The 16971-nt window shown below is 37.4% G+C and overlaps 1 protein-coding gene across 1 annotated transcript; it reads right to left on the reverse strand.

Moving 5' to 3' along the window:
- Window positions 1-506: 506 nt before the first annotated feature.
- Window positions 507-16971, reverse strand: LOC129376837 (uncharacterized). Its single transcript, XM_055056434.1, has 49 exons — window positions 16880-16971; window positions 16281-16490; window positions 16081-16184; window positions 15568-15686; window positions 15322-15492; window positions 15200-15231; window positions 14671-14768; window positions 14312-14334; window positions 14204-14225; window positions 14076-14103; window positions 13913-13997; window positions 13668-13814; window positions 12960-13171; window positions 12492-12595; window positions 11972-12090; window positions 11727-11897; window positions 11615-11646; window positions 10403-10500; window positions 10054-10076; window positions 9948-9969; window positions 9820-9847; window positions 9657-9741; window positions 9412-9558; window positions 8813-9024; window positions 8613-8716; window positions 8106-8224; window positions 7861-8031; window positions 7739-7770; window positions 7210-7307; window positions 6855-6877; window positions 6747-6768; window positions 6619-6646; window positions 6456-6540; window positions 6211-6357; window positions 5498-5709; window positions 5030-5133; window positions 4508-4626; window positions 4261-4431; window positions 4151-4182; window positions 2952-3049; window positions 2616-2638; window positions 2509-2530; window positions 2381-2408; window positions 2218-2302; window positions 1973-2119; window positions 1372-1583; window positions 1174-1276; window positions 672-790; window positions 507-596 (listed from the first exon to the last, which is right to left on the reverse strand). The coding sequence occupies exons 2-48, from the start codon at window positions 16424-16426 to the stop codon at window positions 746-748; spliced, it is 4458 nt and encodes a 1485-aa protein (XP_054912409.1). The 5' UTR covers window positions 16427-16490; window positions 16880-16971; the 3' UTR covers window positions 507-596; window positions 672-745.

Consider the following 16971-nt stretch of genomic DNA (forward strand, 5'->3'; position numbering starts at 1 on the left):
CATGCTACATGTCCTCAGTGTTTTGGTAGAATTGGCTTAAATCTTGGATGTTGTTTATACATCATTATTTTCTGATCATTTATTTTGATGCTGCTACTGCCATGCTACGCATTAAACATTGCGTTCTTAGGCATGAAAGCTTTTCTTCATTTGTCTAAATAAAACAAGTGTCGTTACACCCAAACATTGTTTGCATCATGTGGTTTCATCCACATGATGCTTCAAAACACGTGGCTCTTTGTCCTCCAATCTTCTCTCTTCACCTGTTCATATTTCTATATTGCAGGTTTGATCTGAACTCACAGTGTTTTGTAGGATGAACAAGAAAGGCTTTCCTGTTGGACAAAAGGAAGAAAAGGAAAAATGAGTTACTACTTTAAACACAAAATCCTCAAAAACCCTTAATCACAACAGACTTTTCTAACCATCTTAGCGAATATGACGAGAGACGACAGGAACTGTGTGAATCTCCTTTCCTCTGGTGCTTCGGTCATGTAATTAAAGAGAGCGTTGATGACAGTGTCTGTGTTTTCAGGAAGCGTCAGTCCCAGCAGCTCCACTCTCTGATCTGCTGTGAGGAGCTGTAAGACCTCGACCTAGAACAAAAAAAAGTTATTTGGCCTTCTGTTTTTTTTAAAGCACTGATTTGCTTTTGACAGTCTGATCCTCACTGGTTTGAAGAGAGGGTTGAGACGGATCAGCTCGCTGACGGCCACTAACTCAGAGAATGGACCAAAGTTGTCGGTCAGCCACTGTGCGCTGTTGTTGAAGGAGGACAAACATCCTGGACCTGCAAAAGGTAAAAAAATTGGAGATTTGTTTGTTTTGCACGAAAAACAAGAAAAAGTGTTCATTGCTTTGAGCATTTTGAAAGAAATAATATCCAAAAGTTTGTGTTTTAATGTCTAACATGGAAAGTAATGAAAACATTAACGAGCACAAAATAAAGAGCTACAAGACAAAATGTTTGGATGAAAAATTAAGAAAAACAACTAAACAGATGAGATTGATTTGAAGGATGTTGTCGTAGAAACACTAGACAATCATGATAGAAGTGACGGGTTAATGGTGATTCAGAAAACTCCTTTACTTGTTTATCGTTCAGATCTACATAAGATGTTTATGAATATGTCAACATGCATGGTATGGATCAGTGTCTTTGCAGGTTCCTACCTGCAGTGTTGTTTGTTGACAGGAAAGCTGTGATGAAGCGTGTGGAGACAGACCGCTGCCTTTCACGCAACATGAGTGACTGAACGTCGCTAATGTCTTCACACTGAAAATGGAAAAGATATTTTATCATCACAGATTGTAAAAGAGATGCAAATACATTTTAACTTGATTAAAAAGGATAAATGAGTTCATTCTCACATGGACTGGAAGGTGCTGCAGTTCAGTGAGTTGGAGGAGAGACATGAGAGGAAGTCGTCGGAAACAGCTGGCAGGAACGGACGAAGGCGGCGGCCGAACCACATCTGGACGAAGGCGGGATCGTTGAGGACGGCCATGTTGATGCCATGCAGCCGGAGTTCTCTAATGGAGTCCAGGATCATGGAGGCAGAATGATGGTCGGGGCGGAGCGTCTGCAACAACAAATGATCCACAATAAATTTTTAGCTAAATGAAAGTTCTACATTGGAGATAAAAATAGACTGAATGATGACTTTAGACAAAGATTTGGTCGAAGGTGAGTTTAAAATGTCCGTCCGGGTTATTGCACTTTTTATTAAAATAAATGATCATCCCACATAAATATTTTTTTCCCATATTACTGGTGGGAAAGATTTGTAAAGGACAATAGTAAATCCACCATTAATAACTTCACTACATCATCACTACATTTAGCATCTTTCAGAAAAAAACAAGAATTGGGCAAAAAATCAGAATCAGCCGGACAGGTCTTTAAATATTGGTGATGAGCCTGAAAACTGCGACCGGAGCACCGCTGGATGGAACCAAAAGCCAGTCTTACGGTGTTGCTCAGCAGATCCAGAGCTTGATCCAGGACCTTGGAGGCTTTGGAGAGCAGCAGGTTCCAGGCAAGTTTGGAGCCGCTTGAGTCGGAGACCCTATCGCAACCCAACATGGCTGCCAGATCCCCAGCTGTTAAACCTGACAGCTGGAGACGAGAATGACAACAGACCAGATGTTGAACCAAACATGGAACTATTTTTTCTCAGCTGCAATTTGAGGACAGATGATGATGCGACGTCTTACAGAAGCACAGGCAAATTCCTCCACAGAGAAGCTGCAGTGACGTCCGGTCATCATTGATCTGTCCAGGTGGATCTGAAGCTTTGTGCTGTAACACAAAATGATTCATGTTTCCTTGATTTAACATGAAAAGGGAGAAATATCACAAAGTCTTTCTCAACCCTACCTGTTGACTCCCATGCATATGTCTGTCTCTGTGAAATGATGCAAGACAAGATAATGTGTTAAAGTGAAAATAATACATAATTTTAAATAAGAGTAAATAGAGGATCATTATGCAGAGAGGAAACTTACCATTTGCCATCGTTACATTGCACTATGTAGAGAAAATGATTAAAATGGTTATAAATCTTCAAAAAATATTTGTTTGAAAATAAAAAAAATTCATAACATATCTTTACCTGCCCACTGTATATGATGCAGCCTGTGATAAAAGCACACAAAAAAAAATCAAATGAGTTAATTATTAAACAAAAGAAAAATTATTTCTTTTGACACAAATACACACTCATCAAATTAATTCTTCAATCTATAATCACTAAGCTGCATTTTGTATATTGAATGTCTTTTTGTGTTTAACATGGTAAAGACGTATTGCCACAGTCTTTACACGTGATAGAAATTAAAAATGTAACAGTTTGGAAAATATTAAATCAAATGAAAGTAGAAATGATACAAATAACACAATTTGTATCCTAAAAATATTTCTCTTTTATATATATATATAAAAGTCTCACCAGATGGTAGCTGTTTGAATAAAGCCACTTTTGTGTGTGTGATGGCTGAAGTTACATCAGAAGTAGCTGATGCCATGGCGTCGTCCAGTCTGGTGAATCTGTGAGGCAAGAATATTTTCAATTGAATCAAACTAAACTCGTTCTGTGGTTGTTCATCGATGTGAGGCAAACAACAATGTACATCAGAGAGATGATTTTAAAGTTTCATTACTTTATTTAAATTGAGAATTTGATACATATATACAATAGTTTCCTTGCGGCGTATGTAGGACATTGGATCCAAAACATTTGCTCTCCATTTGATGTCGTTAAATGTTGTTTCAATATCTCCAAATTTCTTATTATGCTATTTAATCTGCTGCCGTCGCCATACTCCTCATTTAGAATGACCTACTTAGAGTTGCAAGGTTTTTTTCCTTTATCCAAATATTTCAATCTTGCGACATCCAATGTTTCATCCAAAAGAAATGTCTGAAAAAATGTTTGTCTTTGTTCCTGACTGTATTCACAGAAGGATTCCACCTTTTTTTTTTGCTTTGTGTTGGCTTCTTTGTCACAGGGAGGTCAGTCCACGTGGTAGCTGCGTTTCCATTGACAATATCATTGGTCAATGGAAAAGACCAATGGAACTTGATTATTTCCATTGGTAGAGTTAAAAAATGTCAAGTTCAAAACTTGACATTTTGATAATAGATTTTCTGAATAAAAACATAATTATAAAAAAACTCTTGTTCTAGATAAAAATTAGGCTCTGGTTTGCGATGCTCTGGCTTAGGTTTGTTTGCGATGGTAAAATGATCAAAATGGCATCACACGCAACATCATCAAGAACTGGTTGCTCCTTCTGGCAGAATCCACAAACAAGAGGACAGCAGGAAGTAGATGGAGGATCATGACTTATTGTGTAAACAAACTTATTAACATGTGATTTTAATTGCATTTCTTATTTAATAGAAAAAAAAATTGTGAAATACAATTTCAACAAACTTTTACTCACTTTTGTAATGAAAACGCAGCTTATGACACTCATTGAAAAGAAAACAAATGCTGCTGACCTTTTTGACTCTATGCTGCGACATAATCATGATTATCTTTCCTAAGATGAGCATGTTGTCTAGAAACTACCAAAACTTCACTCTCATTTAGCATTTCTGGCTACAACTTTAATCGTATATATTGCAGGTTTGATCTGAACTCACAGTGTTTTGTAGGACGAGCAGGAAAGATTCAACTGTTGGATAAAAACAAGAGGACAAATGAGCTATGACCTTAAAACGAAAAGTCCTGAATCAAAAAAGACTTTTCTTACTATCTTGGAAAACATGACCAAAGATGACAGGAACTGTGTGAATCTCCTTTCCTCTGGTGCTTCGGTCATGTAATTAAAGAGAGCGTTGATGACAGTGTCTGTGTTTTCAGGAAGCGTCAGTCCCAGCAGCTCCACTCTCTGATCTGGTGTGAGGAGCTGTAAGACCTCGAGCTAGAACAAAAAAAAAGTTATTTGGCCTTCTGTTTTTTTTAAAGCACTGATTTGCTTTTGACAGTCTGATCCTCACTGGTTTGAAGAGAGGGTTGAGACGGATCAGCTCGCTGACGGCCACTAACTCAGAGAATGGACCGAAGTTGTCGGTCAGCCACTGTGCGCTGTTGTTGAAGGAGGACAAACATCCTGGACCTGCAAAAGGTAAAAAAATTGGAGATTTGTTTGTTTTGCACTATGAACAATTAAAAGTATTGATTTCTTTGAATACTATTCACAATATTTCAAATTTAATTAAATCCTAATGTTTGTGTGTTTAACATTGAAAGACAGTTTTACAAATTGCTAACCACAAAATAATGAGCTAAACAATGCAAAGCTTGGGGAAATAAAACAGCTGACATGCAGTTAACAGGTGAAATTGATTTGAAGGATGAGGAAGATTTGTTGTCTTGGAAACAACAGACAATCATTATTCAAGTGAAGACACTTAATGTTTCCCAAATATCCTTTACTTGTTTATCGTTCAGATCTACATAAGATGTTTATGAATATGTCAACATGCATGGTATGGATCAGTGTCTTTGCAGGTTCCTACCTGCAGTGTTGTTTGTTGACAGGAAAGCTGTGATGAAGCGTGTGGAGACAGACCGCTGCCTTTCACGCAACATGAGTGACTGAACGTGGCTAAATGTCTTCACACTGAAAATGGAAAAGATATTTTATCATCACAGATTGTAAAAGAGATGCAAATGTATTTTCAGTGGTGGAGAAGGTACTCAAAATGTGTACTTAAGTAAAAGTACAAATACACAGACAAAAATGTACTCTAGTAAAGGTACCACATTAACATTTTACTTGAGGAAAAGTTAAAAAGGGTTAAATGTAAAATGTAGTGGAGTAAAAGTTGAAAGTATCCATTATTAAATGTAGGCTGAGAGTTTGTGGTCCACATAAGTACACAAAAATTGTACTTAAGTAGAGTAACAAAGTATTAGTACTTTGTTACCTCCCACCACGGTATATTTCTAACGTGATTATAAAGGATAAATGAGTTCATTCTTACATGGACTGGAAGGTGCTGCAGTTCAGTGAGTTGGAGGAGAGACATGAGAGGAAGTCGTCGGAAACAGCTGGCAGGAACGGACGAAGGCGGCGGCCGAACCACATCTGGACGAAGGCGGGATCGTTGAGGACGGCCATGTTGATGCCATGCAGCCGGAGTTCTCTAATGGAGTCCAGGATCATGGAGGCAGAATGATGGTCGGGGCGGAGCGTCTGCAACAACAAATGATCCACGATACATTTTTAGATTAATGAAACAATCAGCATAAACTAAAATAAAACAAAGATTCCTCGTCATCTGTTTTTTAAAATTTTTTTTAATCACATCATAAAATAATGACCAAAATCTCTCATTGTGTACGCACTACTGTGAAAATTCAACAACGTTATTGTACGTTTAAAAACAATAATACATTTTGAAACCTAAGAGATGTTTGGATTTTCTGTTAAATTATATAGGATACATGATATACAACAGGTCAGAAATGTTTGGAAATTTTATGTCATGATATTCAGTTTTAAGTTTTAAACAGTTAGAATTGTAACACCTGAGTCTTTTGACTCTATAATTACCGACTTTCAGGTAAAAAAATAAATAAATAAATCAGTATTAGGCCAAAATCAGAATCAGCAACTTAGATATTTTAAATATCAGTGATGAGTCTGAAAAATGCGACCGGAGCACCGCTGGTTGGAACCAAAAGCCAGTCTTACGGTGTTGCTCAGCAGATCCAGAGCTTGATCCAGGACCTTGGAGGCTTTGGAGAGCAGCAGCTTCCAGGCAGGTTTGGAGCCGCTTGAGTCGGAGACCCTATCGCAACCCAACATGGCTGCCAGATCCCCAGCTGTTAAACCTGACAGCTGGAGAGGAGAATGACAACAGACCAGATGTTGAACCAAACATGGAACTATTTTTTCTCAGCTGCAATTTGAGGACAGATGATGATGCGACGTCTTACAGAGGCACAGGCAAATTCCTCCACAGAGAAGCTGCAGTGCCGTCCGGTCATCATTGATCTGTCCAGGTGGATCTGAAGCTCTGTGCTGTAACACAAAATGATTCATGTTTCCTTGATATAACATAAAAAGGGAGAAATATCACAAAGTCTTTCTCAACCCTACCTGTTGACTCCCATGCATATGTCTGTCTCTGTGAAATGATGCAAGACAAGATAATGTGTTAAAGTGAAAATAATACATAATTTTAAATAAGAGTAAATAGAGGATCATTATGCAGAGAGGAAACTTACCATTTGCCATCGTTACATTGCACTATGTAGAGAAAATGATTAAAATGGTTATAAATCTTCAAAAAGATTTTGTTTGAAAAATAAAAGAAATTTATAACATATCTTTACCTGCCCACTGTATATGATGCAGCCTGTGATAAAAGCACAAAAAGTGGATTATTTAAAAACTGTCCATTTTTAAAGAAATAGCAAATCATTTGACACACATTTAAATCACAAAGTAATTTCTTGATTACTTTTTCCAAGAACCAACAATCATAAAAGTTGCATATTGAATATTATCTCTTCGTATTTAATTGTATATTGAAATACAAGAAAATTATCTCAGCGCAACTAAAGTCATCATTGTTGTTAGTTTGTGAAAATGATATATAAAGAAAATAAAATTAAAGAAGAAAATATTGAGAGGAGATTTAACAACAGTTTTTATTAATAAATGCTTCTTCTTTTTTGTAAAACTCACCAAGTGGTAGTTGTTTGGACAAAGCCACTTTAGTGTTTGTGACGACTGAAACTATGTCAGGAGAAGTGGTTGCCATGGCGATGTCCAGTCTGGTGAATCTGCACGGCAAAAATGTTTTAAATTTAGTCAAACTAAACTCATTCTGTGGTCTGCAAGAATCACCAAAGTCATCTATGTTTGTATAAAAAAATAACAATAATCAGAGAGAAGATGAATTTAAAACAAACATGCTACATGTCCTCAGTGTTTTGGTAGAATTGCCTTAAATCTTGGATGTTGTTTATACATCATTATTTTCTGATCATTTATTTTGATGCTGCTACTGCCATGCTACGCATTAAACATTGCGTTCTTAGGCATGAAAGCTTTTCTTCATTTGTCTAAATAAAACAAGTGTCGTTACACCCAAACATTGTTTGCATCATGTGGTTTCATCCACATGATGCTTCAAAACACGTGGCTCTTTGTCCTCCAATCTTCTCTCTTCACCTGTTCATATTTCTATATTGCAGGTTTGATCTGAACTCACAGTGTTTTGTAGGATGAACAAGAAAGGCTTTCCTGTTGGACAAAAGGAAGAAAAGGAAAAATGAGTTACTACTTTAAACACAAAATCCTCAAAAACCCTTAATCACAACAGACTTTTCTAACCATCTTAGCGAATATGACGAGAGACGACAGGAACTGTGTGAATCTCCTTTCCTCTGGTGCTTCGGTCATGTAATTAAAGAGAGCGTTGATGACAGTGTCTGTGTTTTCAGGAAGCGTCAGTCCCAGCAGCTCCACTCTCTGATCTGCTGTGAGGAGCTGTAAGACCTCGACCTAGAACAAAAAAAGTTATTTGGCCTTCTGTTTTTTTTAAAGCACTGATTTGCTTTTGACAGTCTGATCCTCACTGGTTTGAAGAGAGGGTTGAGACGGATCAGCTCGCTGACGGCCACTAACTCAGAGAATGGACCAAAGTTGTCGGTCAGCCACTGTGCGCTGTTGTTGAAGGAGGACAAACATCCTGGACCTGCAAAAGGTAAAAAAATTGGAGATTTGTTTGTTTTGCACGAAAAACAAGAAAAAGTGTTCATTGCTTTGAGCATTTTGAAAGAATAATATCCAAAAGTTTGTGTTTTAATGTCTAACATGGAAAGTAATGAAAACATTAACGAGCACAAAATAAAGAGCTACAAGACAAAATGTTTGGATGAATAAATTAAGAAAAACAACTAAACAGATGAGATTGATTTGAAGGATGTTGTCGTAGAAACACTAGACAATCATGATAGAAGTGACGGGTTAATGGTGATTCAGAAAACTCCTTTACTTGTTTATCGTTCAGATCTACATAAGATGTTTATGAATATGTCAACATGCATGGCATGGTATGGATCAGTGTCTTTGCAGGTTCCTACCTGCAGTGTTGTTTGTTGACAGGAAAGCTGTGATGAAGCGTGTGGAGACAGACCGCTGCCTTTCACGCAACATGAGTGACTGAACGTCGCTAAATGTCTTCACACTGAAAATGGAAAAGATATTTTATCATCACAGATTGTAAAAGAGATGCAAATACATTTTTAACTTGATTAAAAAGGATAAATGAGTTCATTCTCACATGGACTGGAAGGTGCTGCAGTTCAGTGAGTTGGAGGAGAGACATGAGAGGAAGTCGTCGGAAACAGCTGGCAGGAACGGACGAAGGCGGCGGCCGAACCACATCTGGACGAAGGCGGGATCGTTGAGGACGGCCATGTTGATGCCATGCAGCCGGAGTTCTCTAATGGAGTCCAGGATCATGGAGGCAGAATGATGGTCGGGGCGGAGCGTCTGCAACAACAAATGATCCACAATAAATTTTTAGCTAAATGAAAGTTCTACATTGGAGATAAAATAGACTGAATGATGACTTTAGACAAAGATTTGGTCGAAGGTGAGTTTAAAATGTCCGTCCGGGTTATTGCACTTTTTATTAAAATAAATGATCATCCCACATAAATATTTTTTTCCATATTACTGGTGGGAAAGATTTGTAAAGGACAATAGTAAATCCACCATTAATAACTTCACTACATCATCACTACATTTAGCATCTTTCAGAAAAAAAACAAGAATTGGGCAAAAAATCAGAATCAGCCGGACAGGTCTTTAAATATTGGTGATGAGCCTGAAAACTGCGACCGGAGCACCGCCGGTTGGAACCAAAGCCAGTCTTACGGTGTTGCTCAGCAGATCCAGAGCTTGATCCAGGACCTTGGAGGCTTTGGAGAGCAGCAGGTTCCAGGCAAGTTTGGAGCCGCTTGAGTCGGAGACCCTATCGCAACCCAACATGGCTGCCAGATCCCCAGCTGTTAAACCTGACAGCTGGAGACGAGAATGACAACAGACCAGATGTTGAACCAAACATGGAACTATTTTTTCTCAGCTGCAATTTGAGGACAGATGATGATGCGACGTCTTACAGAAGCACAGGCAAATTCCTCCACAGAGAAGCTGCAGTGACGTCCGGTCATCATTGATCTGTCCAGGTGGATCTGAAGCTTTGTGCTGTAACACAAAATGATTCATGTTTCCTTGATTTAACATGAAAAGGGAGAAATATCACAAAGTCTTTCTCAACCCTACCTGTTGACTCCCATGCATATGTCTGTCTCTGTGAAATGATGCAAGACAAGATAATGTGTTAAAGTGAAAATAATACATAATTTTAAATAAGAGTAAATAGAGGATCATTATGCAGAGAGGAAACTTACCATTTGCCATCGTTACATTGCACTATGTAGAGAAAATGATTAAAATGGTTATAAATCTTCAAAAATATTTGTTTGAAAATAAAAAAAATTCATAACATATCTTTACCTGCCCACTGTATATGATGCAACCTGTGATAAAAGCACACACAAAAAATCAAATGAGTTAATTATTAAACAAAAGAGAAATTATTTCTCTTGACACAAATACACACTCATCAAATTAATTCTTCAATCTATAATCACTAAGCTGCATTTTGAATATTAAATGTCTTTTTGTGTTTAACATGGTAAAGACGTATTGCCACAGTCTTTACACGTGATAGAAATTAAAAATGTAACAGTTTGGAAAATATTAAATCAAATGAAAGTAGAAATGATACAAATAACACAATTTGTATCCTAAAAATATTTCTCTTTTTTATATATATATATGTATATATATATATAAGTCTCACCAGATGGTAGCTGTTTGAATAAAGCCACTTTTGTGTGTGTGATGGCTGAAGTTACATCAGAAGTAGCTGATGCCATGGCGTCGTCCAGTCTGGTGAATCTGTGAGGCAAGAATATTTTCAATTGAATCAAACTAAACTCGTTCTGTGGTTGTTCATCGATGTGAGGCAAACAACAATGTACATCAGAGAGATGATTTTAAAGTTTCATTACTTTATTTAAATTGAGAATTTGATACATATATAGTTTCCTTGCGGCGTATGTAGGACATTGGATCCAAAACATTTGCTCTCCATTTGATGTCGTTAAATGTTGTTTCAATATCTCCAAATTTCTTATTATGCTATTTAATCTGCTGCCGTCGCCATACTCCTCATTTAGAATGACCTACTTAGAGTTGCAAGGTTTTTTTCCTTTATCCAAATATTTCAATCTTGCGACATCCAATGTTTCATCCAAAAGAAATGTCTGAAAAAAATGTTTGTCTTTGTTCCTGACTGTATTCACAGAAGGATTCCACCTTTTTTTTTTGCTTTGTGTTGGCTTCTTTGTCACAGGGAGGTCAGTCCACGTGGTAGCTGCGTTTCCATTGACAATATCATTGGTCAATGGAAAAGACCAATGGAACTTGATTATTTCCATTGGTAGAGTTAAAAAATGTCAAGTTCAAAACTTGACATTTTGATAATAGATTTTCTGAATAAAAACATAATTATAAAAAAACTCTTGTTCTAGATAAAAATTAGGCTCTGGTTTGCGATGGTTCTATGATCGTATTGAAATGGATGGATTTCACAAAACTGCAGTGGAAACACTTATTTTGCATCACACGAGTGCTGATCAATAACTGGTTGCTCCTTCTGGCAGAATCCACAAACAAGAGGACAGCAGGAAGTAGATGGAGGATCATGACTTATTGTGTAAACAAACTTATTAACATGTGATTTTAATTGCATTTCTTATTTAATAGAAAAAACAATTGTGAAATACAATTTCAACAAACTTTTACTCACTTTTGTAATGAAAACGCAGCTTATGACACTCATTGAAAAGAAACAAATGCTGCTCACCTTTTTGACTCTATGCTGCGACATAATCATGATTATCTTTCCTAAGATGAGCATGTTGTCTAGAAACTACCAAAACTTCACTGTCATTTAGCATTTCTGGCTACAACTTTAATCGTATATATTGCAGGTTTGATCTGAACTCACAGTGTTTTGTAGGACGAGCAGGAAAGATTCAACTGTTGGATAAAACAAGAAGAGGACAAATGAGCTATAACCTTAAAACGAAAAGTCCTGAATCAAAAAAGACTTTTCTTACTATCTTGGAAAACATGACCAAAGATGACAGGAACTGTGTGAATCTCCTTTCCTCTGGTGCTTCGGTCATGTAATTAAAGAGAGCGTTGATGACAGTGTCTGTGTTTTCAGGAAGCGTCAGTCCCAGCAGCTCCACTCTCTGATCTGGTGTGAGGAGCTGTAAGACCTCAAGCTAGAACAAAAAAAAAGTTATTTAGCCTTATTTTTTTTAAAGCACTGATTTGCTTTTGACAGTCTGATCCTCACTGGTTTGAAGAGAGGGTTGAGACGGATCAGCTCGCTGACGGCCACTAACTCAGAGAATGGACCGAAGTTGTCGGTCAGCCACTGTGCGCTGTTGTTGAAGGAGGACAAACATCCTGGACCTGCAAAAGGTAAAAAAATTGGAGATTTGTTTGTTTTGCACTATGAACAATTAAAAGTATTGATTTCTTTGAATACTATTCACAATATTTCAAATTTAATTAAATCATAATGTTTGTGTGTTTAATTGAAAGACAGTTTTACAAATTGCTAACCACAAAATAATGAGCTAAACAATGCAAAGCTTGGGGAAATAAAACAGCTGACATGCAGTTAACAGGTGAAATTGATTTGAAGGATGAGGAAGATTTGTTGTCTTGGAAACAACAGACAATCATTATTCAAGTGAAGACACTTAATGTTTCCCAAATATCCTTTACTTGTTTATCGTTCAGATCTACATAAGATGTTTATGAATATGTCAACATGCATGGTATGGATCAGTGTCTTTGCAGGTTCCTACCTGCAGTGTTGTTTGTTGACAGGAAAGCTGTGATGAAACGTGTGGAGACAGACCGCTGCCTTTCACGCAACATGAGTGACTGAACGTGGCTAAATGTCTTCACACTGAAAATGGAAAAGATATTTTATCATCACAGATTGTAAAAGAGATGCAAATGTATTTTCAGTGGTGGAGAAGGTACTCAAAATGTGTACTTAAGTAAAAGTACAAATACACAGACAAAAATGTACTCTAGTAAAGGTACCACATTAACATTTTACTTGAGGAAAAGTTAAAAAGGGTTAAATGTAAAATGTAGTGGAGTAAAAGTTGAAAGTATCCATTATTAAATGTAGGCTGAGAGTTTGTGGTCCACATAAGTACACAAAAATTGTACTTAAGTAGAGTAACAAAGTATTAGTACTTTGTTACCTCCCACCACGGTATATTTCTAACGTGATTATAAAGGATAAATGAGTTCATTCTTACATGGACTGGAAGGTGCTGCAGTTCAGTGAGTTGGAGGAGAGACATGAGAGGAAGTCGTCGGAAACAGCTGGCAGGAACGGACGAAGGCGGCGGCCGAACCACATCTGGACGAAGGCGGGATCGTTGAGGACGGCCATGTTGATGCCATGCAGCCGGAGTTCTCTAATGGAGTCCAGGATCATGGAGGCAGAATGATGGTCGGGGCGGAGCGTCTGCAACAACAAATGATCCACAATAAATTTTTAGATGAATGAAACAATCAGCATAAACTAAAATAAAACAAAGATTCCTCGTCACCTGTTTTTAAAATTATTTTCAATCACATCATAAAATAATGACCACAAACTCATTGTGTACGCACTACTGTGAAAATTCAACAACGTTATTGTACTTTTAAAAACAATAATACATTTTGAAACCTAAAAGATGTTTGGATTTTCTGTTAAATTATATAGGATACATGATATACAACAGGTCAGAAATGTTTGGAAATTTTATGTCATGATATTCAGTTTTAAGTTTTAAACAGTTAGAATTGTAACACCTGAGTCTTTTGACTCTATAATTACTGACTTTCAGGTAAAAGAAAAAAAAAAAATAAGTATTAGGCCAAAATCAGAATCAGCAACTTAGATATTTTAAATGTCAGTGATGAGTCTGAAAACTGCGACCGGAGCACCGCTGGTTGGAACCAAAAGCCAGTCTTACGGTGTTGCTCAGCAGATCCAGAGCTTGATCCAGGACCTTGGAGGCTTTGGAGAGCAGCAGCTTCCAGGCAGGTTTGGAGCCGCTTGAGTCGGAGACCCTATCGCAACCCAACATGGCTGCCAGATCCCCAGCTGTTAAACCTGACAGCTGGAGAGGAGAATGACAACAGACCAGATGTTGAACCAAACATGGAACAATTTTTTCTCAGCTGCAGTTTGAGGACATATGATGATGCGACGTCTTACAGAGGCACAGGCAAATTCCTCCACAGAGAAGCTGCAGTGCTGTCCGGTCATCATTGATCTGTCCAGGTGGATCTGAAGCTCTGTGCTGTAACACAAAATGATTCATGTTTCCTTGATTTAACATGAAAAGGGAGAAATATCACAAAGTCTTTCTCAACCCTACCTGTTGACTCCCATGCATATGTCTGTCTCTGTGAAATGATGCAAGACAAGATAATATGTTAAAGAAAAAATAATACATAATTTTAAATAAGAGTAAATAGAGCATCATTATGCAGAGAGAAAACTTACCATTTGCCATCGTTACATTGCACTATGTAGAGAAAATGATTAAAATGGTTATAAATCTTCAAAAAGATTTTGTTTGAAAAATAAAAGAAATTTATAACATAGCTTTACCTGCCCACTGTATATGATGCAGCCTGTGATAAAAGCACAAAAAGTGGATTATTTAAAAACTGTCCATTTTTAAAGAAATAGCAAATCATTTGACACACATTTAAATCACAAAGTAATTTCTTGATTACTTTTTCCAAGAACCAACAATCATAAAAGTTGCATATTGAATATTATCTCTTCGTATTTAATTTTATATTGAAATACAAGAAAATTATCTCAGCGCAACTAAAGTCATCATTGATGTTAGTTTGTGAAAATGATATATAAAGAAAATAAAATTAAAGAAGAAAATATTGAGAGGAGATTTAACATAACAGTTTTTGTATTAATAAATGCTTCTTCTTTTTTGTAAAACTCACCAAGTGGTAGTTGTTTGGACAAAGCCACTTTAGTGTTTGTGACGACTGAAACTATGTCAGGAGAAGTGGTTGCCATGGCGATGTCCAGTCTGGTGAATCTGCACGTCAAAAATGTTTTAAATTTAGTCAAACTAAACTCATTCTGTGGTCTGCAAGAATCACCAAAGTCATCTATATTTGTATAAAAAAATAACAATAATCAGAGAGAAGATGAATTTAAAACAAACATGCTACATGTCCTCAGTGTTTTGGTAGAATTGCCTTAAATCTTGGATGTTGTTTATACATCATTATTTTCTGATCATTTATTTTGATGCTGCTACTGCCATGCTACGCATTAAACATTGCGTTCTTAGGCATGAAAGCTTTTCTTCATTTGTCTAAATAAAACAAGTGTCGTTACACCCAAACATTGTTTGCATCATGTGGTTTCATCCACATGATGCTTCAAAACACGTGGCTCTTTGTCCTCCAATCTTCTCTCTTCACCTGTTCATATTTCTATATTGCAGGTTTGATCTGAACTCACAGTGTTTTGTAGGATGAACAAGAAAGGCTTTCCTGTTGGACAAAAGGAAGAAAAGGAAAAATGAGTTACTACTTTAAACACAAAATCCTCAAAAACCCTTAATCATAACAGACTTTTCTAACCATCTTAGCGAATATGACGAGAGACGACAGGAACTGTGTGAATCTCCTTTCCTCTGGTGCTTCGGTCATGTAATTAAAGAGAGCGTTGATGACAGTGTCTGTGTTTTCAGGAAGCGTCAGTCCCAGCAGCTCCACTCTCTGATCTGCTGTGAGGAGCTGTAAGACCTCGACCTAGAACAAAAAAAAGTTATTTGGCCTTCTGTTTTTTTTAAAGCACTGATTTGCTTTTGACAGTCTGATCCTCACTGGTTTGAAGAGAGGGTTGAGACGGATCAGCTCGCTGACGGCCACTAACTCAGAGAATGGACCAAAGTTGTCGGTCAGCCACTGTGCGCTGTTGTTGAAGGAGGACAAACATCCTGGACCTGCAAAAGGTAAAAAAATTGGAGATTTGTTTGTTTTGCACGAAAAACAAGAAAAAGTGTTCATGGCTTTGAGCATTTACTATTTTGAAAGAATAATATCCAAAAGTTTGTGTTTTAATGTCTAACATGGAAAGTAATGAAAACATTAACGAGCACAAATAAAGAGCTACAAGACAAAATGTTTGGATGAATAAATTAAGAAAAACAACTAAACAGATGAGATTGATTTGAAGGATGTTGTCGTAGAAACACTAGACAATCATGATAGAAGTGACGGGTTAATGGTGATTCAGAAAACTCCTTTACTTGTTTATCGTTCAGATCTACATAAGATGTTTATGAATATGTCAACATGCATGGCATGGTATGGATCAGTGTCTTTGCAGGTTCCTACCTGCAGTGTTGTTTGTTGACAGGAAAGCTGTGATGAAGCGTGTGGAGACAGACCGCTGCCTTTCACGCAACATGAGTGACTGAACGTGGCTAAATGTCTTCACACTGAAAATGGAAAAGATATTTTATCATCACAGATTGTAAAAGAGATGCAAATACATTTTTAACTTGATTAAAAAGGATAAATGAGTTCATTCTCACATGGACTGGAAGGTGCTGCAGTTCAGTGAGTTGGAGGAGAGACATGAGGAAGTCGTCGGAAACAGCTGGCAGGAACGGACGAAGGCGGCGGCCGAACCACATCTGGACGAAGGCGGGATCGTTGAGGACGGCCATGTTGATGCCATGCAGCCGGAGTTCTCTAATGGAGTCCAGGATCATGGAGGCAGAATGATGGTCGGGGCGGAGCGTCTGCAACAACAAATGATCCACAATAAATTTTTAGCTAAATGAAAGTTCTACATTGGAGATAAAAATAGACTGAATGATGACTTTAGACAAAGATTTGGTCGAAGGTGAGTTTAAAATGTCCGTCCGGGTTATTGCACTTTTTATTAAAATAAATGATCATCCCACATAAATATTTTTTTCCCATATTACTGTGGGAAAGATTTGTAAAGGACAATAGTAAATCCACCATTAATAACTTCACTACATCATCACTACATTTAGCATCTTTCAGAAAAAAAACAAGAATTGGGCAAAAAATCAGAATCAGCCGGACAGGTCTTTAAATATTGGTGATGAGCCTGAAAACTGCGACCGGAGCACCGCCGGTTGGAACCAAAAGCCAGTCTTACGGTGTTGCTCAGCAGATCCAGAGCTTGATCCAGGACCTTGGAGGCTTTGGAGAGCAGCAGGTTCCAGGCAAGTTTGGAGCCGCTTGAGTCGG

This window comes from Poeciliopsis prolifica, unplaced genomic scaffold (assembly GCF_027474105.1).
Source record: "Poeciliopsis prolifica strain line A6 unplaced genomic scaffold, Auburn_PproV2 SCAFFOLD045, whole genome shotgun sequence".
Lineage (NCBI taxonomy): Eukaryota > Metazoa > Chordata > Actinopteri > Cyprinodontiformes > Poeciliidae > Poeciliopsis > Poeciliopsis prolifica.

What these genes read in the sequence shown, in the direction of transcription:
- LOC129376837 (XM_055056434.1), bottom strand. Translation starts at nt 16,426, where the DNA reads ATGGCATCAACATGGCCGTCCTCAACGATCCCGCCTTCGTCCAGATGT. An exon ending in TGCAGCACCTTCCAGTCCAT is followed by an intron (nt 12,596 to 12,959) that starts GTAAGAATGAAC and finishes TTCCATTTTCAG; the next exon opens with TGTGAAGACATTTAGCCACG. An exon ending in GCATCATATACAGTGGGCAG is followed by an intron (nt 6,769 to 6,854) that starts GTAAAGATATGT and finishes TTCTCTACATAG; the next exon opens with TGCAATGTAACGATGGCAAA.